At 37.8% G+C, this 24,544-nt stretch overlaps 1 protein-coding gene across 1 annotated transcript in view; it reads right to left on the bottom strand.

Moving 5' to 3' along the window:
• Positions 1 to 1,097: 1,097 nt before the first annotated feature.
• The window catches only part of MAN2A1 (mannosidase alpha class 2A member 1), a 131,158-nt gene continuing 107,711 nt past the window's right edge, over positions 1,098 to 24,544 (bottom strand). The window contains exons 20-22 of the mRNA XM_084503520.1: positions 13,923 to 14,117; positions 5,626 to 5,736; positions 1,098 to 4,056 (exon numbers count right to left, since the gene is read on the bottom strand). Coding sequence (XP_084359646.1) covers positions 3,904 to 4,056; positions 5,626 to 5,736; positions 13,923 to 14,117 — 459 coding nt within the window. The 3' untranslated portion in view covers positions 1,098 to 3,903. The remainder of the gene's footprint in view (positions 4,057 to 5,625; positions 5,737 to 13,922; positions 14,118 to 24,544) is intronic.

The following is a 24,544-nucleotide window of genomic DNA, read 5'->3' as shown; positions in this document are numbered from 1 at the left end:
TGTTAAATAATTTATATAAAAGACAGACCATAATGTAAGTAACACATTATTGCTACTACATAGAAATGCTGGCAGACAAAAGCTAGAGATGCAATATGCGCTGTAGGTATTGATTAGTCCAAAAAAATCTGTGTATTAAAAGACTGTCAGATTCCCAATTTGAGATTATAATTTACAGAAACATCGGAGACATACTTTGTGCTAGTAAGAACTCTGCCAGAAAATCTTAACGTTTCTCCAGTAGGAACAAATTTTATTTTCAAACACAAATTAAACTTTTTTGCATATTCCTTCTTTCAGAAGACAAATTCAATGCCTTTGGCTGATTTTTTTTTTTTTTTTTTTTTTTTTGCAAATTCTTAAAGATGTTATTCTTAAATGTATATAAACACTTATGACAGTTGTTATCCTTCAATAAATAGGACAACAAATTGAATCTACATTAATTTTACATTTTCTCATATATACATCACAAGTCAGATAATCTGTTAAGTGTGAACAAACAATGTGTTTTAGTGTCCACAGATGTACACTAAAGAGAGATGTTGCATCTGTTATTTTAAAACTTGATGTACTCAGGAATACATCAAATACAGTAAATGTTTTTTTTTCAAGAATTAGCAGATTTTATATGTAACTGGAATGCATTCCATCCAGACAGTCAAGCTGATATTACTGATTCTAGGGTAGGACGACCTTAAAAAAGTGGTGTGGCGTATCAGATTGGATCCATACCCATTACTACCTGACAGACAGACAAGTATGTTATAAAAGTATATAATACTATACTTTTATTCTTTATCTTGAAATATCAACTCCAAAATTACGGGTACTTATGTGGTACCTATATATGTATACTTTTACATTTATAGCTAAGACTATCCAGTCCAGCATCAAACAGTTTCAGGCACAGACTGCAACTTTTACTCAATGCAAAGTTTCTTTTGTGAACGAAAAAGTGCCCACCCTTCTCCCTGTCGACACACATGCTTAGGTCTCTGAATTTAACATCTACCTGTGAAGTAGTCGAGTTATGACAGCTTTTATTTTGTTTTTGAACTGGTTACAGAAAAGGAAATAATGACACTGAACACATCTCACAATAACATTATCTTTTATTAGATCTTATTTTACATATCCCCATAAGATATAAAATCTTCCAAGAGAAAATATCAAAAGCCTTCAATTTAAATCAGTTGTTTCAGACAGTATGAGCAGGTAAAAACAAAGATTTAATAGGAATGTAAAAAATAAAAATTAAAAACAAACAAACAAACAAAAAAAAAAACAGTACAGGTATAACTACCATGGAAAGCAATTACAAGGTTTTAAGCCATTTTTTTATACAGCGGTGTCTTTAAAAACCATACTGGTTGAAAGTAAGGATGCTTGGTTCTCTTAACCAGTAGTTTTAAAACCAGCAGATAAAAAATAGAAAGAAAAAAAATATATATGTATACATAAAACCAAATTAGATGGTGAATATGTCAAAAACCAATAATTTCACTGAAATATCCAATATAATAAAAAAACTTTGAAAACATCATTAGCCATATTCTAAAGTAATATTTATTTTCAGTCTTTGGAGTTTTGACACAGTTAAGGATTTCTAGAAATAATCCCAAATTGAAGGCTGTTCTGTTGCTACAGAAAACAAATGCAAAAAAAGGAACATAGACTAAATCTGCTGGTTAAGAAAGATTCAGGCATCATGATTGTACAGCTGATGATAAAAGAAAAAGGTACAATGCTATATGAATTACATTTTTGGAAGCAATTCCAACAGGCAAAGTACTTTATTGCATCAAAATTTTACGTTTCTGCGTAACAAAACTTGAAATAGTATTTTGAAAGCTCTCTTGCACAGAACACACAAAGTCTCTGAAGCACTTTAATGCTGAAGATGCAATAAAATAAACGTTATGAGACCCTTCTGCTGGCAAGTTTACCAAGCTTTGAGTTCCAACAACAACAACAAAAAGTATTTTCAATTACTATAGCTAAGAAAACTTACAGTACATGTTTATTGCATGAAAACATCCATTTAGTGGATCCATCTGATTCTTCCATTTGTGGTTAGTGGTTCTTACGTTTTTATATAACTTGCACCAGATTCTGCTAAGTATTCCATTAACTACAAAACATACAGTAGATTGAATCAAATAGGGAAATCTACGCAATCCTGACAGAAATCCAACCCGTGACAATGCATGAAACTAAAATTTCACTTTCATTTTCTTTTAAGATAGCCTGTAGCTACAAGATATAATTTGATACATCGTGGAACAATAATGATGAAATTAAATACAGTAGGTATTATTAGAGTTAGAAAATAGCACACCTTTTTATCAGTTACAATGACTTTCCATGCAATAGTATTTAAGATAAGCAATGATATTTGGAAAGCATAAACAACAGATGGAAATAAGAAGTGTGAAGATAAATGAAGACTAGTAAATGGAATCATACTCAAGTGCATGTTTATATGTATTAACTGTAAACAGCAGCTCTACTTAGGGAATATTTTTCACACTTGAATGGCTTCAGCACTAAATATGTATTACGTAACATGTGAAAACAAAGCAAAAAGTAAGACTCCATTTTTCAGTAAATGAACATGTGAACACTGGCAATGTAACTGAGGTTGCAAGTTTGAAAAATTAATATAGGCACATGATTCTGAATGCACAGGTCACACAGTCTGTGTGACAGGCAAGCACATGTTTTGATGGGTTTGCAAACTATGTCTTGCTTACTATCAACTCTCTGCATCAAGTTGCATTTTCCTTGAAAGCAACTGAATTTAGATTTTACAGTAATTTTTTTTTCATGTTATGACATCATTTTAATACATTCAAATAGTCAAAATGTTCAGAATAAGATAGTACAAACTTGGTGCAGGAGGACATAGATCAGAGTGCGGCCAGCATTGTCAAATAGGAGATACACAGCTTAAGTATTATATAAACTACCTTTCCCCAAAAAACATTAACATAGACACCAAAATTGTAACAAGACATATCAAAAAATAAGGCACATTTATCTTGATATGGTAATCTTGAAATAGAAAACTCATTTCAGAGAACATCAATATCTAAATGAGTTTTATAAAAAATCCTGTATTCATGATAAGTATGGACATTTCTCATCATGTATGATAATGGAGTAATTGCACATATCCCAGTGTGTCAAGTAACAAAATGGGAGTTTTATTAAACATTTCCATTGCAAAATTATTTTGTAGGTTCATGTTTTTCTATTTACATAATTCAGGTGAACGGTAGAAATATTAAAATCTACCATCACTTGTCACAAGTACTGCAGGCTTTCATTTTACCACAATTAAAGATCCCCTTTTTGTTGAATGAATTGAAATTAATTGTGGAATAAATTGAGATTATTGTTATTTTGTATAAATGATTGCAAGTTTTTGGACATTAGCTACTACACAAGAACATTTTATTCCATTTGTTTCCAGGCTGTATCTGGGCTTTCTACTCAGTATTATTTCTACATAAATTTATCAACAATCAGCAAAGAAGGCTGTTTAAAATCCAATACCCTTCTTAGGAAAATTAAAACACCAGAAACATCATTAGTTAGCATTTAACCTGAGATTTAATCTGTTGAGAGGTTAACATCCTTAGAAATTTCTTCACTTGTTGCATTAACTTATACTGATGTTGGTATTTTATGGAAAAAAAAAAAAAAAAAAAGAAAAAAAAAAAAAGGTTGCTTGCAACATGGCTTTTCACTGTGTTGATCAAAAAAATTAGAGAATGCATGTTTTTCTCACAGTATCCAGAAGCTGGAATAACAATAATGTGCTTCTTATTGCACGTGAAACTCTGAGAAGACATACTTGCAGATTCCTCTTCTCTATCTGAGTATTAAAACCAGATTTCATCTTAGTCGAACCCGGAATGTATTTATCTCCATAGAACTCATATTTACTTCACTTATATTTCTGGCATCTGGAGGTGAATGCATCAAAGATAAAGATGCAGGTGTAAGACTTTCCACACTGAATTTGTTAAAGAGTTTATGCACCTTTACCTGGAGGAAAAAAAAAAAAAAGAAAAAAGAAAAAGAAAATTGAGTATGTACCTTAAAATTGACTACAATTTAATCTCTAACATCCTGGTTAGATACTTTTCAAAGTTATCAGCATAACAATTCTTGCACCAAAACCACCAAACATTTCTAAGAACAATGCTTAAGATACTATACACTAGATTAAACCTTTTTAGGTAGTTTGCTTCCACATTTCAAATCAGGTAAGCTAAATCAATATATTAAAAAAGTGATCAGAAATATTCGAAGTTCTCTTTGTTTCTATAAAAAAAAAAATATCAGCTACTCTTCTGTTTTAAGAAAATCCGAAATCTATTCAAAGATTTGATGATGCATTGGGTTTACGTGGCAAGGTTTTGGTAGTGGGGACTGCAGGGGAGGCCTCTGTGAGCTGAGCCCAGCAGCTGCCCCATGTCAGAGCAGAGCCAGCTCCAGCTGCTCCAAAAGGGACCTGCTGCTGGCCAGAGCCAAAGATCAGTGCAGCAGGAGGTGCTGCAGGCAGGCAGCAGCAGTTCCCCTGCGGGCTGTGCAGGGAGAGGCCCCTGGTGGAGCAGGCTGTCCCCCTGCAGCCCGTGGGTCCCACATGGAGCAGATCTCCACAGAGTGACCGTGAGGGAGAGGCAGAGACAAAGCGTCAGGGACTGACTGCAGCCCCCATTTCCTTTTCCCCTGTGCTGCTTGGGGGGGAGGACATAGGACAGGTTGGATGGGGAAAAGGTCTTTTTTTTTTTTTTTTTTTGTAGTTTCTCACTTTTTTACCTTGTTAGTAATAGGTAATACATTACATTAGTCTCTCTATGGTGAGTCTATTTTGCCTGTGATTGTGATTGCTGAGTGATCTCCCTGTCCTTATCTCAACCCTTGGGCACTTTCCATCATACTTTCTCCCCCTTTCCCTTTGAGGAGGGGGAGTGAGAGAGCCATTGTGGTGGAGCTCAGCTGTCTAGCTGAGTAAAACCACACAGATGACAAAAATTCTATAGATTTATAACTACCCAGTCTACTGTCTGTAACACAAGAGTTATATTATTTACATTTCATAATTTACATTTCATAATTTTTCACACCAATTCAATAGCAATTGCAAACCACTCAGATATTTGTAATGGTGTAGGTCATGTAAGGGAGCGTTGGAAGACAAAGGACATGCTGTAATAAACAGTTTTCAAAGTAGCAATCACACAATTTACAGATGTTAACTAACACTATTCAGAAGAATACACTTCAGAATATGTAATTTGACTATTTCTTTGGTAAAGTTGTTTATACTACACTATTCGAAAACTATTTGAGAAATTTTATTATATGACATTATAGGACATTTACGGGAAGTTAATAAGGCTACAGCTGATGTAGAAGTTAACTTGCAGATACTTACATTTCCCCACACCAGCAGATGCCCATCTTTACCAAACGGAAAACAGCTTTAAATTTAGCTATTATCCTGAAACTCTCGAGAAATTACTACCTTTACTTGAGTAATAATTTTACTTAAATATCAGTGTTCCTGCTATACTTGCAAAGTAAACTACCCATAAAATGCCAGTATACCTTTCCCTGAGTAGTGGAACAGAGTAGACCCAAGTCTCTGTTTGAAAATCTACAATCAAATCCTTTTCTGTGAAGAATCAGAGCAGCTTCATCAGATGGCTCAGGATCTACCTGCAAATAAACAAAATAAAAGTTACTGAGAAAGTAGCAGAGCCAGCAAGACATTTTAGGACCTCAAAAGATTATTATTACCATAAAGTTATGGAACCACATATGCCTTAAATAACATTCAGCTTAGACTGAACAGACATGCTTCTTTTAATGTTTATAAGATTAAATATAAAAATAATTAAATAGCAAAGTGATATTAGATATACAAATTACTAAAGAATGTGAACTTAAGGAGTTCAGAGATCAGTAAATTCACATGTACAAGCAGACTCAGAATTTAAGAGTAGCTTTCATAGCTGTGTTAATTGGCTTCCCAGATACATTACATGGCAAAACTAAACCAAACATATGATAATTACAATAGCTAGCTTCAAATTTATTGTGACTATGTTGTATCAAGTTTACATTTTGCAAATCTGCTCCCTGAAATCTCACTCATCTTACGATGTGTGTGAAACCACACACTACTAAAAACATTAAATAATTATAGGTAAGACATACAGTGCTCTTGAGCCTCAGTAGACAACAAAGTAATCCACAATCTCAACTTTCTAGTTTGAACCAAACAATTAAAATCACTTAGGACAAATGGTCACAAGAATAGAGTATAAATGCCACAAGTCAGAATCTTTTTTAGACGTACTTCAGAAAACAAAGTCATATTCCTAGAGCATGGGAAGATTCCCCCATGGCTGGGAAGTTTCAATTGCTACAGATTTTTTCCTTTTATTTTACACTATCATGTAAAAAAAAAATATGAGAATGTACAATGAGAGTAACAGAAATTTTTCTTCACATTACAGATGAATATGCATGCAAGCTATTTTCATAGCACATACATGAATGGCCCATGATGAGATGTCCTATATACTGTCACAAGCTGTTAGCATTCAACATTTGCATTTGCCTTCAACATTGTTTTCTCTCATTTATTTTATTTTGTTGTACTTTTTTTTCATTCTTCAACTCTTCATCTTACTAAATACTCAATAAGGTTGTAACATCATCAAAAGATCTCCAATTATGCCAGCTCTTTATTTTTTTCTTTTTAAAATTAATTTATTTCCATTGTACTTGAATTTTGTGATGATGCTTTTTCCCAATAATCACTGTCATGAGTTAAATTCTTTTCTGCTACTTCAATGAGTATCTAATGCTTTGGAGAATCCTATGCTGATAAGTACTGTACTTGAGGTAATCCCAAGTATACATGTAAATACAGGCTTGGCAGAGAATGTCCTGAAAGTATCCCTGATGAGAAGGACCTTGGGGTGTTGATTGATGAGAAGCTCAACGTGAGCCATCAATGTGCGCTTGCAGCGCAGAAACCCAACCATATCCTACCTGCGCTGCATCAAAACAGCATGGCCAGCAGTATGAGGAAGGTGTTTCTCCCTGTCTACTCTGCTCTCATGAGACCCCAGCTGAAGTACTGTGTTCAGCTCTGGGGCCCCAGCACAAGAAGGACATGGAAGTATTAGAACAAGTCCAGATGAGGGACACAAAGATGATCAAGAGGCTGGAGCACCTCTCCGTATGAAGATAGGCTGAGGGAGTTGGGGTTCAGCCTTGGGTAAGAGAAGGCTCCAGGGGACATCTTATAGCAGAGCCTTCGAGTACCTAAAGAGGGCCTACAGGAAAGCTAAGGTAGGACTCTTTGTCAGAGTGTAGTGAAAGGACAAGGAGTTAATGGTTTTAAACTACAAAAGACTGGATATAAATTAGATATTAGGAAGACGTTCTTTATTTTGAGGGTAGTGAGGTACTGGAGAAGGCAAGACTCTGGGAAGACCTTATAGCGGCCTTCCAGTACCTAAAGGGAGCCTAGAGGAAAGCTGGGGAGGGACTCTCTGTCAGTGAGTGTGGTGATAGGACAAAGGCTAACGGCTTTAAACTAAAAGAGGGTAGATTTAGATTAGATACTAGGAAGAAATTCTTCACTGTAAGGGTGGTGAGGCACTGGCACAGGTTGCCCAGAGAAGCTGTGGATGCCCCATCCCTGGAGGTGTTCAAGGCCAGGCTGGATGGGACTTTGGGCAACCTGGCCTGGTGGGAGGTGTCCCTGCCCATGGCAGGGGTTTGGAACTGGATGGTCTTGAAGGTCCCTTCCAATCCAAATCATTCTATGACTCTATGATTATTCTTTTTTTGATTTTTAACTCTTGGAGGTGTAATAAACAAAAGGTATCATTAGATTAAGGCTTCAGTTCCAAACCAAGTTTCTCCTAATAAAGTACATCTCGGAACAGCCTGAACCAGCTTCTTTAAACCACAGTATGTCACTGCTTCATAGTATAACAAATTCACATTACTAAATACTCATTCAGATGATAAAAAATGGAAAACTGATAAACTTAAATGGAAATTTCCTTAGAAGACACTTAAAATAGCAAAAATTTACTCATGTTATTTGGACTTGAAATTAGATATTTTGCAGTAAAACATTTGCATAGTTTACAAAGCCTGAACAAATCTCAGTTTGATAAGATTTTCATAAATAGCTTACTTATAACCACCTAAAATCCTGTTCTTAATTAATGCATGGTATCTACAGTCAGACAATTTAAATAGGTTTAATATGTGTAATATATCCTTGGTAGTTGAAAAAGTTCTTATATTGTTTATTGGAACTTCCTATATTAAGTTAATAATAATGACGCCAAAAAAATTATTTTCAGTCTCCAACTCTAATTCCCAACTTCTTCACTGTCACTGATGTGGCAAAACGTTTGCACTTAGAAGTAGACATTTTTATGCACACAAAGTATTATTATCTGCCTAAACATCAGATTAGAGAAATATTAAAATTCATGCTGCAAAAGCTTGACTTCCTATGGGGTAAATTGATGTTAAAAATGACAAGAGAGTAATGAATATCAACACTTTCTCTGTATCTCGTAGAATTACCTTTTTGTCATCTGCATAACAAACGCATTTCAAATGATGGCATGAATATTTCATCTCTTAAGTTTTTAAAATTAAATATTATCTTAATTAAGATTCAAAATGTTTACAACACAAAGGTAATAAACAATTAATGACACTTTCAGAAAGTGAGTTCTGCCAAGTGTAAACACCTATGGTATAGCAGACAACCTTTTAGACTTCCCAGGACTTTAACATGCAGATAGCATCCAACTGTAAACAAAAAAATTAAAAAAGAAGCAAACAACACACCTAAGCTGTGCTAATCTGTCTTAAGACTGAGCAAGCTGCCACAGTCTCCACATCTACTATAACTTATCTCTTCTTCTATCATCGCTAGGTAAATTATATTAGGTCTATGAATGCCTAAGGGAACATCTGAGCAACGATGAACCCAATTTATGTCACGTATACCTTCTAAACATGACTATGCCATCTGCATGAAAACCTGTAACACATTTCTCAAATTTTAGCAAACAGAAATATCTTTAGTCTTGTGAAGCTTCACATTGTTATGAAGACAAAAATTCCCTAACTACCATACTATCAAATCTCTGACTGCCTTTCTTGGAAGAGCTGTCAAAGCTTGATTTGATTTTGATCTCTGAGAAGTAAAATGCTGTCCTCATATCAGGCTGCTAGCAGGAAAAAAAAATTAAAAATCCTAAGCTTCCTTATAAACAGTATCCCAACGCAATGCTGCTAAAATTTGGATGAGAGAGAAAAAAACATTTTAACATTTTTTATCTGATACTGTAAGCTAACAGGCATGCATCACAAAGTTCAAATAACATGAGAAAAATATGCACTTATATTCAGTATAAATGGACAAATGCAATCAGTTTTTAAGTCTTGAGGTCCTGTCTACTTACAGTAGGCAAAATCTTTGTCAAACAAACAATAAGACATTGGACTCTTCCATGACAGGATCATGTATCTTAAAACAATATTATTTTTCCCCCTCTGAGAGGAGCAGAAAACTAGAAATTCCCTTTTTCTCATTTATGCTTTAATGCATTTTCATGCATTCTAACTTCTACCTTAAATCCTAATACTTTTGTTTTGGTACCCCTTTATGTGAAATTGTAATATCACTTCTTAAAAATCAGTTTCAAGTGGGCAGTCGCATGTGGGGGAGTGGAGGGGCAGGTCTTGGATCTTGAGAAACCTCATCTACTGGGAGATGATGGGGAGTTCTGTCTGAGGAGGGAAAGAGACCTGCCAATCTGGTGAAAAAAAAAAAAAATTAACTGAAGTTTCTGGGGAGGGGTAATGTTGATGTCAGCATTAGCAATGGCTGCCCAAGGATAGCAAAAGGAACAGGAAGAACTCCTGAAGAGCAACACAAAGGAATGCCAGCCATGTAAGTGAGTTTTATCAGGGACTCAACTTAAATGCCTCTGAGCAAATGCCTGTAGCATGGGAAATAAGCAGGGGGAACTGGAATTTTTAGCCCAGTCTCAGGGCTGTGATATCATAGACTTCATGATAGAGGCATGGCAGGATGGCTCACACAACTGAAGCACGGTGATGGATAGCTTCAGACTCTTCAGGAGAGACATGCCAGAAAGAAGAGGAGGTGGGATAGCCCTCTGCATTGAGGAAGGTTTGGACTGCATGGAGCTTAGTTACGGTGATGAAAAGGCTGAGTGTCTCTGGGTAAGTCGGGGAAAAGCCAACATGGGAGATACTGTGGTAGGAGTGTGCTACAGACCAGGATGAAGAAGCATAAGAAACATTCTGTAAGGATATAGAAGTATTGCAATTGCTAGCAGTCATTCATGAGAGACTTCAACTTCCTTGACATCTACTCGAAATACAGTATGGCAGAGAAGTAGCAAATGGAGATTCCTAGGATGTGCAGAGGATTGCTTCCTGACACAGGTAGAGAGGGAACAAACTAGGGAAGGTGCCCCGCTTGAACTGTTGTTTGTCCATAGCAAAGGCCTTGTGGGTGATGGTTGGAGGCCATCTTGGAAACAGGGATCATGAGATGATGGAGTTCTCAGCCCTTGATCATAGGTGTTCTGCAGGGATGTCAGTTCAAAGGGACAATGACAGCTAGAGTTTACCTTGGCTACTACACTGAAAGACAATAAAAAAATGTTTTTATAAAGATAGAAACAAAAAAAAAGGGGGGGGAGGTTTAGGAGAATCTCCATCCTTTACTCAGTGTGGGGGGAAACATAGTGACAAGAGCTGAGGAAAGAGATGAGGTACTTAATGCCTTTTTTGCCTCAGTTTTCTTAGAAAGTCCACTTCTTCTCAGGGTACCCAGCTCACTGTGCTGGAAGTCAGAGACAGGGAGCACAACGAAGACCTTGTGAGCCTAGGAGAAATGGCTAGCGACCTACTAACCATTTGGATACCCAAAAATCTATGGGGCCAGAGGGGATCCACTCAAGGGTACTGAAGGAGCTGGTAGAGGTGTTTGCTGAGTCACTTTCAAAAATTTACCGTTTAGTCCTGGCTAACAAGAAAGGTCCCAGATGACTGGAGGTTGGCAAATGTCAAAGCCTTCTCCTACAGAATCACAGCCTTCTCCTATAGAAAAGGACTACTCATGGCTTGGAAGGATGAACTGTGTGGTTGGTAAAAAAAAACAAAACAAAACAAAACAAACAAAAAAAAAAAGTGGCTGGGCTCAAAGGGTCATTGTTAATGCAGTTAAATCCTGTTAGCATCCAGTCACAAGTGATGTTCCCCAGGACTCAGTACTGGGGCCAGTTCTCTTTCATATTTTACCAACAATCTTGGTGGAGGATCAAGTGTACCCTCAGTAAGCTTGCCAAAGACACCACGTTGGGTGGGAATGTTGATAGGCTTCAGGGCAAGAAGACTTTGCAGAAGGATCTGGATAGGCTGCACCAAGGGACCAAGGCCAATTACACGACATTCAACAAAGCTAAATGCCAGGTGCCTCATAACAACCCCATGCAGCAGTACAGGCTCAGGCAAGAGCGTCTGGAAAGCTGCCCAGCAGAAAAGGACCTGGGGGTGCTGGCCGACAGCCAGCTGAACACGAGCCAGCTGTGTGTCCAGGTGGCCAAGAAGGCCATTGGCATCCTGGCCTACATCACAAATTGTGTGGCCAGTGGGACTAAGGAAGGGTTTAGTCCCCTGTACACAGCACTGCTGAGACTGCACCTCAAGTGCTGTGTTCAGTTTTGGGCCCCTCACTACAAGAAGCACATCGAGGTGCTGGAGGGTGTGTAGAGGAGACCTACAAAGCTGGTGAAGGGACTAGAGAACGAGATGCATGAGGTGAGGGAACTGGGACTGCTTAGTCTTGAGGAGACTGAGGGGAGACCTCACTACTCTCTCTACAACTACCTGACAGGAGGTGGAAGCAGGGAGGGTGTCAGTCTCTTTTCTCAGGTGAAAAGTGATAGGACATGAGGCAACGGCCTCAACTTGTGCCAGGGGAGGAAGAATTTCTTTACGGAGAGGGTCGTTAGGTATTGGAACAGGCTGCCAAGGGTGGTGGTGGAGTCACCATCCCTGGAGATATTCAAGAAACATGTGGGTGTGGCACTTAGGAACATGGTTTATAAGTGGACTTCTAGAGTGATGTGATGGTTGGACTTGATGACCTTGAAGTCTTTTCCAACCTAAATGATTCTTTGATTCTATGACTCAACAGCTAAAGCAATATATAAATAATCTAAATTCTGGAAAAAATTGCACTGCATCAATTAGCCAGAATTATGGCATTCGGCATTCAGATTCTTGTAAGATGGGAAAAGGAAGCAGAAAGCAAGGAGAAAACTGAAAAGGTCCTTTTGGCATGCAAGACATTCTTTGCATAGCATAGTACCATTTCCGCTGTGGGGAAGAACTGTTCCGTACCTATAATGATAGTGCCTCTATCTTATGAATACTAATAATTTTCACTTTGAAGTGCACAGCATAATGCTGTGAACTTGGGAGCCGTCAGTCAAGTAACCATTGAACTACACTGTGGTGGACAGGGAAAAAGCATAGCCTCTAAAAATCTTCTGCCAACTGGGATAATATGGCTGGAATAGCACAGATAAAGTAGTAAAATTCATCTACGAGTAATATTGAACAAAATGGTTGATGCAGAGCCAGTCTTCCATTTCACGGGTTTCATTACCAAATTATACAAACATGGGGAAGAAATTTAGGCCCCAAAGTGGAAAAGTTGTCATGTTCATGAAGGTCTGTACCAGACCTGATGTGCTGAAGAAAAAAGGCAGTGCTGAACTGGCTGAGGAAAATGAAAAGATTTTACAGCAAAGTGTGGAACATACACTTCACATAACGATTTAATTCAGTATGAAGCTTCTTCCTAACTCTTCAAAGACATAAGACCCACAGAATGAAGAGTTAGTTCACTTTGAAATTCAAAATAAGAAACAGTCAGAGCTGAAGGAGTTCATATGACATTGAACTACTAACAAAGTGTAAGAAGTGAACTGATTGTTTAAGTTCTAAAATAAAGAATGAAAATGAAAATGATGAACTGTGTAACTGATACATTTACAGTAATTAATGGAAAGTTTTGCAAATATTCTGAATATGATTTGAGGTCATTATTGATGAGCAGTTTTACCTCAGCCACCATAGAGGCTCCAAGGGAGCAGGGACAACTGTAGTCTGTAAGTATCTAAGTGTGGCAGAATTAAAAAGGAATTTCATCTATGGTAACACCACTGGTGAGAAATACTGAGATACGGCGTGAAGTTTAGACGCCCACATTTTAAAAGGTGTTGAAAAAGCTGAAAAGAATTTTTACAAGGCCTGGTGGAAGTAGGAGGGACAAAGCACTTCCTCTGTGGCTTACCAAACAGAAAAATTATATATGATGTTTACAATTGTGTAAGTTCTTTTGCAGAGAAAAACAAAAACAACAGCAAAAAGATATGGAACAGGTTTGGGTTTGATTTTTAGACATACCAGAGAACAGTTTCACAGGAACCATAGAATATAAGCTGTTGTTAGCATAATTAAAATAGGTCTTATACTGAAGCTTAAAAATACTGTAAGAATTTATTCCAGTGGGTGCTATAATATGGCTATTTTTTGTTAAGCCTACCAAATGGAATCAGAGGGATTTTAAACAACATGCTTTATTAAAAGCAATAATGATTGTACCCAAAGTTTACTAACCTTAACAAAAACTAGTAATTACTATACAATTTATCAAATAAGAACTTTATAAATTACTTTCCTAGAATAAAGTATTTGATTGGACTATATTAAAAAGTTTGCTTGTTAAAAGATCCTTTTGACCTTACCTTTGACTGGATTGTCCTCAGATTAACTATATGAATGTCACAAGGCATAGATGACATGAGTGGAGAAAAAGTATTCAGCATCTCCGGGACACCTGAATCTGCATATGTTGTCATCACAATTACAGGATGATTTAAGAAAGACGAAGTCATATGGCTAAGAAGCGAGGGAAAACTGACTGATGCCTTCTCTTCATTCTGCAAAACACAAGACAAAATATTTTCAAGATCAAGTTACTATACCAACATGTCTAAAATTCTAAATAATTTCCTTTACATATGAATCCACTAATTTAACAGAAAATTTTATAGATTATCTGTTTAATTACTTTTGGAAATTTCTGATTATCCACAAATTCTCTTTTTTCTAATATTAGGAAACCCTCATGATTTACAAGTATTAGTACATCTTTCAAAATGATAATTAAGGTATCTCTTTTTACACAATTGTGCAGTCTTTCAAGTTAGCTCTTCATAAACAACACAGTTTAGAGAAACAAGCAAGTTACTACTCTAGTAACTTACTCTATATGTTTCAGTATTTACCTGAATACTGACAGCAAGCTAGTCTTCTGCAGGCTTCTTTTATTACATTATTTTTCTATCCTATATTTCTTATTTTTTCTTCCTTTTTCAGATTCATCTAACCTGTATCCTACCTCCCTCTTTCTTTTTAGATCTAAAAAAGAAAAAACTGCACCCCCCCCCTCTTTTTTTTGGGGGGGGGGGGGGTGGGGGGGGGGGGGGGGAAGGGGGGTTAGGTGTAGAGTATTGCAACTATCATCTTTGCCTTGGTGGCAATAAAAAAGAATTCACATTCAGCAGTTTCATTTCAGCATCACACCAGCAGGAACTGAAAGAACTCCATCCACAGTTTTTACAAAGTTTTACTTGGAGTGCTTCGAACATGGCTGCAGAAACTGTGTCACAAGCCCTGAAACGATTAAGTCCTCACGTTCACTGCAGTAATTCAAAGCTTCACAGAAGCCAGAAAAGAAAACAAAGAAACTTTACAAGGCACTTTCAGTTTTAGAATGTTAGGAAAACCAAGGTAGAAACATGAAAAATTGCTTTTGCACTTATTTTTCTTCACATACTTCATCAGACAAATCCCTACTTATTTGTAGTTAGACAGGTGATTTTTAGTGAAAACTCTGAAGAAAGTTTACCAACAATACAGCATCCTAAACTTTGTGATCTTAAATTTGCATTTTATGGTAGGTTGAAAACATGGAAATAATAAATGTGAGACACTTAAAGCAAAGGGGGGGAAGTATTTATCAGTTTGTAATGAACAACCATAATAGTAATTCCTGTTTTGACGTGTGCATGTATATTTATTTATACCTTTGCACAAGCATTAAATGCATCTGACAGTGTAGCAATTTAACATATGCCAGAGCTGAGTTGATGTAACTGGGTAATCTCTGCTTTGTTCTTGGTTCTTTTCTCAGTAATGACTAACAGTGTTAGCCTCTTATGCAGCTACTAAGCACAGAGGCTAATATTGTTATAGATTTATCACGATCCCAAATTCCATTCCAAAAATGGCAATAGCTAATAGTTGTAGAGGATTGCTCCCCCATGTGCATCACTGCACACATTTATCTACATTGACTTCATCTGCCATTTTACTGCATGCTTAATCAGTTTGAAGTCCTTTTCCAATTCCACAGTTAGCCTTGATTTTTTTCTATTACCTTAAATAGTTCAGCATCTCTGGCAAACTTTCTTGTCATTATTCTCCCCATTCCCATTAAAATATGAGCAAGCTTGCTTTAAATACAGCTAAAGCTGTCTTAGTTCAAATGACTGCATACATTCCCTAACCACGGGGAAACATGCATATACATGTTTTTTTAAAGAAGAGTTCACTGTTTGACCCCAAAAGGAACACTGACTGTTTACTCTGTTGCCATTTATGTGCTAAAGTAGGTCATATTATTCTATCATCGGTTTTCTTATTATTCTTCAAATATTTTTTTCTGTAAAAGAAGCTGATTACTTGCATCTGAATCAGTCAAATAATATATTCATCCTACTATCCAGAGCTCTTGCAGCTGGTTCCTAATTCCAGGTACAGTACCCGAGAAACAGCAGAAGAGAAAATGACCATCCAGCAACCACCATTACTTAAGATTAGTTCCTTATGTGCATTTTTGACCTGTGGGCATGCATACTCCAAAGCATTTGAGATCAGAGATCCTGCTAGAATTCAGGTTTATTCATTCCCTTCCCTGCTTTTGACCACTACCTAACATACACTAGAAACGTGTCAAAAAGCAGCATGCCCCATATGCACCAATGGTCTCCTTAACTCTAGATTTTTCAGCTATAAGGGACTAAAAAGTTGGAAAGAGGAAGAATGGTAAGCCTTCACAAAAACAACTTATTTTTCTCTCCTTTTACACGTTTTACCTACATGCAAATTCTTACTGTAAGACATCCCACATACTTACTTGGAGAAGGGCTACAGTTCACTAATGGAACAGTGACTTGAAAATCATTCTGCTAGCTCCAACTTTACAACTGGAAGTACAGCGCTTGGCAAAAACAAACAGAACTCATTTAGATGCCCTGAATTTCAGAAGCAGATGTTCCTCAGAAAATGCCACCAAGGTCATTTGAGATGAACAGAAGTGAGAGCTTTCTGAAAGCTTCTGCTCCATGTATAGAAAAATATCTTATATGTTAACACAAGCATGACATCCACGAGTCAAGATCTTTCACAAATCCCAGAGATCAGAAACACAGGAAAAAAAAATGGGAGACAAATCTGTGCATTAGCTGACATGAAAGTAAGAAAATGCTCAAAGTATTAGATGAGTTCCCAGCCACGGCTAGAAGTTGACCCTCTTGAGGGACAAGAGGCATTACAAAGGGATCTAGATACATTGGAGCATTGGACAGATATCAATGACATTAATTTCAACACAGGAAAATGTCAGACACTGCACCTGTGATACAGTAATGCTGGACACAAGTACTAGGAGACGAATGGCTGGAGAGCAGCTCAGCAGAAAGAGGCCTGGGGGTGCTGGTGACCGCAGGCTTGGCATGGCCAGCAGTGTACCCTGGCAGGCAAGAGGGCAAACCACATTGTGGGGTGTGTTAAACACAGCATCACCAGCCAGTCAAAAGTAGTGATGCTCCCACTATATTTAGCATTGGTACAGCCTCACCTTGAATACTGTGTGCAGTTCTGGGCTCCACAATGTGAAAAGGATCTAAAGGTACTTGGAAAGTGTATAGAGGGCAGCAGCAAAGCTGGTAAAGAGGCTGGAAGTCATGTCCTAGGAGGAGAAGCTAAAGGTACTTGGGTTGTCTAGTTTGGTGGAAAAAAAAAAAAAAAAAAAGGCTCAGAAAAGATGTCATGGTCTGTACAACCTCCTGAGGAGGGGAAGTGGAGAAGGAGGTGCCGGTCTCTTCCCCCAGTAACATAAGGACAAAACGCATGGTAATGGCACAAAGCTGTGCCAGAAGAGGTTCAGACTGGACACTAGGAAAAATGTCTTTACTATGAGGGTGGTCAAACACCAGAACAGGCTTCCAAGCAAGGTCATTGATGCCCCATGCCTGTCAGTGTTTGAGAGGCATTTGGACAGTGCCCTGATTAATATGCTTTATCCTTTGTTTGGCCCTGAAGTGGTCAGGCAGTAGGACTCAATCTCTGTAGGCTTCTTCCAGTTGAACTATTCTAATTCTAAAAGATAGGGCAGGACAATCTTCTAGGACAGAATCCTTCAAGGCCATCTCTAAGGCTAACAGAAGTAATGTAAATAAGAAAGGTATTTTTACGATAAAGATGCAGCAAGGTAAGTAGCAGTTGAGAAACCAGGAAAGATGGGAAGAATGGAACCGAAAACCTTCAGGAATAATGTGTGTGGGAGAGAATCATTAACTGCCAGTGGGCAAAGGGACAAAGTTGTCAGAAAACCCTTAATAAAACCATAAAGAGTGGCTCCTATCTTTCCTGATTTTTCAACTGATGATTGTAGGGAAACACAGTCTTGAAGTACTCTGGCAAATGCTAGAACTAGAGCTGAATCAACTTGGCTGATCTTTGTTCCTGCTGTGTTTGCTTATTTTATCACAGTCATAAACATTCAACTTGAGCATTATCCAAAATTCAAACTTTTAAAAGCTGCACTAAAATGGAGATTTTTATCACGAATCTTGTATTCCCACATCTGGAATGACAGTAAGCACCAACAGAACAAGTGCAGTCGTCTCTTCCCAGGGGAGGTAATTCAGTGAATCTATGTCTGTATTAGCAATAGGAATGGAGAGTAAAGCAGGTATCAAAAGCTGCCAGGAGACTAAATAAAGAAAAGGGGTTTTACGAACATTGTCAAGACAGTGCTATTACAAAAGTTCCAGAAGGAACACCTCAAAGCCTGTTCCCCTCCTATATGCATCCCAGTCATAAAGGGATCGGAGTATGCCTTTGTCCTCTTAATAAATTGATACAAAACTCAATGCTCCGAGGAAAGCCAGAGAAAATAAGGTTCTTCATGTAAACACAACAGATTTGGAAGAACAGTTACTCTGTATCTACATTCACAACCTGGGTAGCTTTTCAGCAGTACCCTGCTAATACTACGTAAAAGTCCCACAGTCTCCATCTAATTAAAGTACTGCTCTCAAAAGTGGCATTGTTTCCTCAACTTCAATGACTGTGTTTAACACTCAAAGTGTGAATGGAGCTCCACTGGCAGCTTTACAAACATTATGTATTGGCAAGATTCTGACAAATGCCACTGATATAGCTGAGTGCTGGCTTAATGAGCTCTAATCAAAGTAAACACTGCCTTTCCAAACTACCTTGTAGCACACGCATATACAGTTATCCAATTAGAAACAGTCTGCTCTGAAATATAGCCCCCCCAGTGACTGAGTAATAATGAATACAAATCCCAAGGACCCTTCTTTCTCATCAGAAGTAAGGCGAAAAATTCTGAATTTTATTTTTAGAGACAAAAGAGAAAAAAAAAAAAAGAAACCACACACACACAGAGTCCAATAGAACCTTAGGTAACATTCAGCAACAAGTTCTAAAAATGGTCTATAAAGAGTGTCCTTATGGAAGACAAGAGCTATTCTATCAATAAAGCGAGGATGGAACTTATTAAGAAAAGACTCAAAGGGTTTTCTGTTAAGAGCTTAAACTAAGAAAGTGGGGTCCTTAATTAGAGGGGAAAAACATTAATTAGACTCTTCAGAAATCCTTTAGTAATTGAATGGAAGAAAGAATGGAAGACAGTGTAGAGAATAAAGTAAAGCTGATACAGTTGATAATTGGGCTTCAGTTGATGCTGACAGAGAAACAATTAACTTCTCAATACAGGCAAGAAGCCTTAAAAAAATAAGGAAAGCAAATTGGGGCAGATGGAATATCAAATCACAAATCTTGACTATTTAGTCCTCTTCTAGACTTTTCTCTGTCAAGTACAACTGCCCAAACCTGGAAGGAAACTTGCTTACTACTCCAAAACAACCAGCATCCAAACAGTTTCATGAAACATGCTGAAAAGTGGATGCTGACTTTGGATCTCAGTACATTCAGACAAAATCTGGGAACAGATCCAGTTCTGGGCCTGCTAAATCAAAGGATGAAGATCAAAAGAGTCTGATACCAAAACATCTGGACTATTCCTGGTAGAAAAGTCTCTTACTCTCATGTTGTGTGTAGAAACTGTTAGGTTTTTTTTAATCAACTTCCTCTTTTACAAATTCAGAAAATCCACCACTGGCAGAAGAAGAATGCTTTTAGACTGGAAAATCTAAGCTGTGAAGTAAAAAGACTCTTCAGAGCATTACTAGTCCCAAAATAGACACAGGCAGTGTTATTAAATCTCTCTCAATCATAATGTAGCAACTGACAGCAACTGATATGGTCAGCCTCCAAAGACAAACACAGAAAGAAGAATTTGTTTCTTCCTGTGCAATTCAAAGACTGACAATTTGTCTGTATGTCTGTTGAGATGCAGCTTCTATGTAAGAAACTGTGTGGGTGATACTGCAGTAGCCAGCTTATAAATGTGAAACATAATGACAGACAACATTGACTATGTGAATAAGCAGTCTTAAAATATGTGACAAAAACACATAATAGGTAAGGACAGCTGCCTTAGCTTTAAAATGCATACATTCTTCCCCAAGACCAAACATCGTGAATCCTTAACTCTGTAAAGGGTTCTCTATTTCAGGAGTACTCAAGTACTGTGTTCAGTTTTGGGCCCCTCACTACAAGAAATATCGAGACCCTGGAGCGTGTCCAGAGAAGGGCTACGAAGCTGGTGAAGGGCCTGGAACACAAGCCCTATGAGGACTGAGGGAGCTGGGGATGTTTAGCCTGGAGAAGAGAAGGCTCAGGGGAGACCTCATTGCTCTCTACAACTGCCTGAAAGGAAGGTGTGGGGAGCTGGGGGTCAGCCTCTTCTCACACATGATAGGACTAGAGGTCTCAAGTTGCGCCAGGGGAGGTTAAGGTTGGAAATTAGGCGAAATTTCTTAAGAAGAGTAGTCTGGCATTGGAACAAGTTGCCTTGGTAGGTGGTGGAGTCACCACCCCCATGAATGTTACAGGAAGGGTTGAACCTGGTGCTTAGGGACAAGGTTTAGTGGGTGACATTGGTGGGAGGGGGATGGTTGGACCAGACAATCTTGGAGAGCTTTTCCAATCTTAATGATTCTATGAATCTATGTTTAGAAATTCAGATTTTATTTGGGAACAATATTAGTCAAATTCATTAAACTGATATATAGCACTAAATTGTTTCAACTTGTGTGTAGGCTTTACATGCAAGACTGCCTGGGTGTTACCTCATCAAGCAAAAATCCAATATACTTTTTTAAAATTCATTTGAAGTTGCACATTGTATTGCAAAAAGTATGGTTGTTTCCGGCAGGTTCTGAGATCACTAAAAAGTCCTCCAGATATGGATGCATAGGTATTCCCTTTTGTTTGATGTCTCTGTCTGGAACTGGATTTTAGTGTGCCTGTAAAAACTGATGCCTTTGAGTTAGCAAGAAGGGTATCAGATAATGGGGTTTAAACCCACTGTGGAACAAATAGCAATTAGACACCAATGCAGACTGAAAGAAAGAATCTTGCATGTTAAAATGCTTATGTCAATCCTCCTTCTAAAGCAGCTGGATTATTCACAGCTCTGTATCAACCCTTTGTGAAAAGCATATTCAGATCTCCTTCAGTCTACAATGCATCTCCAAACATTCATCTCTTTTCAGAAGCAAGAATTACAATAGAAAAATCTCTTTTTCTTCTGATGCAAATATTTTTTTTTTCAGTGACCAAGAGTGCCATGCTTGGCCAACATAACCGCAGGTCAAAGAAAACACTGCTCATCACTTCTATCAGCTTCCAAACTGGCTAGTGGTTGTAGGGGGATATACCAAGATTGTTTGGAAACCAGATAAGGCAACAGGAAGATCTTCTTTGGGGATTCAGAACACTTAAGAACTTGAAGCTGCACAAGATTCCTCAGCTGAACAATTTTCAAGTGCTTTGTAAAAGAGCAGAAGCAGGTCTTCTACAATGAATTACACTCTTAGGGAAACCTAGATAAATTGCAACCAGAAATACCAGCCACAAATGCGCCTACTGAACAGGCAGGTACCCTGAAATCTTATGAGGCCTATAAACAAAAATACTAGTGCAGATTATTTTCTGCTATAGTAGAGCATTAAAGTATTTCCTGAAATCCTGGGGGACAAAGATCCTGAAATATATAAATACTGGATCTGTCTGAATAGTGCACGCACACACACACACACATATATATATATATTTGTTAGCAATGAAACATTCATCAGTTATGTTACAGTTTTGCATATCAAAGCATAAATTCTTTTGGTGATGTGTTTCAAGTACTTTTTTGAGAATTTTGACGTGGATTTCATTTTTTTTTGATAGCTTATTTTTTTGACCAGCAAAGGACTGAATTGAGCAGACAAGAATTGATAGAATGTCTTTATCTCTCAGAATGTAATATTTTCCATCAATTGAGTTGAAAGCTATTACACTAGGAACATATTTGTGCCACACAAGGTGACAGGGGTCCCTGAAGGCTGATTATAAAGGAAATAAAAATTGAGGCACTGTCCACAAGGCTGCAAGTTGGTTCACGGTAACTCTAAAATCATCACAAAATTTCTGTACCAACAGAGCTGGTACTAAGACTGCAGGTGAGGAACCCTGTGATGTCTACAAATAATCAAATTCAATGAACTTTGTACCCATGGAAGTTGCTCTTCCCCAGTCTGATAGAATTAAACTTGGGGGTCTTTAAGACCAGAGTTCTCCTCTGATCCCAGTTTGATAGGTGGGAGACTGCTGTGGTCCTTTGTTCCAGTCCAGGCAGGAGCAAGGCATGTATCCTCAGTAGGCACACACATACCACATATATGACCAGCCACATAAATGAAAAGAGAGCAGAGCCTTTACCAGCACCCACAGAGCACTCAGAAACATGAGCAGAACAATCTGGTCCTGCTTGTACCCTACAGCTGACAAGGTCTGAAGCTCGCTAGTCAGACACCATCACTTTCTTGATTCACAAGTACACTGCTGATGCCTCAATAGTCAATGTGGACTTTAAGTCTGGCTGATATCCAGGCTTGGATCTTAGGCTTCTTAACCGTTCACCATATCAGACTTCACCTCCTTGTAGTTGCAAACCTACATGCCAGTTTGAAGTTTATCAGCAGTTCACATGCATGCATAGAAATAAGAGACTTTCTAGTAACCAGCAGACAGTTCTGTTGATTCCTCAATCCCATGGCCTCTCTCTTCAATAACTAAAAAGTAGACCTCTTATTCTACTTTCCTAATCTGACATGAAATTATTTAATTACCCTTACAAGCTTAAACTAATTGGTGAGCTAATAAAGAATCAGGATAGACTGTAGTGACCAAGCACAGATCCTTGTATTTCCCTTTTCCCTCTGTGTTCCCACATTTGCTTGCCTTCAATCCTTCTCTCTCCCCTCCTATGTCTTTTCCACAGAACAACGTAATAACAAGTATCTCATTCTTTTAGGAGATAACCTCCCTAGTCTTCATAAAGTGTTTTCTGATGAGTCACCTTGTCAGGTTTCACACTAGTAACAATTGTCCTCATTTGACAGTCTCAGGTGTAGCCAATTTAGTGTGTTCCTTTCCTCCCTGGTTAGAGTTGCTCCATTTATTGCTGCTCCTTTGATCACTGTCAGATCCTTGCGTTTAATTGAGTCGTTAGTCAGATGCCATAGTCACTCACACTCTATAAACTGATTGTTTGGAGAACAAACATGTTTTCTGGAGCATACAAAGTAACTAGCCACTGGGACCATAAGCACACCACCATACTTAGAGGCTGACAACTATGTAGGACATCAGTACAGCTATATGAAAGGGATCACAAAAGCAGATAAGCAGCATGACATCCTTTTTCAAGAAAAAAAAAAAAATAAAATTTATAGACTCTCCCAGCCAATTTGATTTCTTCTTTTCTTATTATTCTTACAGTGTTTGTGTTTTCCAGTAATGATGCAGGAGGAAGGAGGATGGACGTAAAATCTAAAGAAATAACCAATGCCAGAGATGTGAAAGGACATGGTTCCAGATTTTGTTTCCTACTAACTGGCAACACAGAGATCAGAATTTTTCTGGGGTTCTCCTTCAACAATGGAGTAGCTCACCAAAGTGATGATCAAGACAGAAGTTACCCCATGATATCTCCTAATTTTTGTTTTCCAGAAAGACTATATTTGCATTGGAAATTTGCTGCTGATGGGGAAGTTGCTTCCCCAATAGAAATTACTTGAAAATGTAAAATAGAAATTGTTTGTTCTGTATGCAAGGGGATTCTCTCTCTATAGTTATTTCAGTTGAGAATACAAGGAAAAGAAGCCTGACTCACAGACTTTCTCCTTCCTTTATGAAGGACTCTGTCCTACCACCAGAGCTTTCAGAAGGAATTACTAGGTCTTTCTAGAAGAGGTGATACAGCAAGATTTAGATTTAAGAGCTCTAACTGCACCAACTCAGAGCAGCTGCTGAAAAGACCTACACTTCCACTTTGTCCAATTATGTGGGCTAGTGGGAAAAACAGCTTTAATACTATGTATACTATCAAGTAGAATATTGTCCTTCTGAACAGAGTAGGCAGATGGGTACACACAAGTGAAGAGAAATAAAAACACCCAAAGGAAATAATGTAACTCATTGCAGAAGTATGTACAAAAAATGAGGCACAACTGTAAGTCCAGAAATCAGAAAAAGGCTATCCTCTTTGCTACCTCTTTAACCATGAGCCAGCTACAATGAGTGGCTGCTGCCCTGTTGGAGGATGAGGACTTTCACTCCCTATAGTTCTGGCCAGTATGACGATGACTAGAACTTGGAGATAAATCAGTCTTTATTTAGAATCCTTCTATAACACCTCTTTATCGAAGTGTCAGGAAAGAAGCAGTATTTGAAACAATTAAGCTGTTAAGTGCCCTGCCATAAAAATGAGGATGGTGTTAGCCTGAAAAAATAGTGTTTGCATATAAATGTTAACACTGTTGTTGAACAGCAGACACAAACTTCCATCATAAGAAATAAAATATCATCTACTTCG

The sequence above is a fragment of the Aythya ferina genome (assembly GCF_964211825.1).
Source record: "Aythya ferina genome assembly, chromosome: Z".
NCBI classification, from domain to species: Eukaryota; Metazoa; Chordata; class Aves; order Anseriformes; family Anatidae; genus Aythya; species Aythya ferina.
Note: the sequence above shows the minus strand (reverse complement) of the source record. Positions and strands in the feature narration are given on the sequence as shown.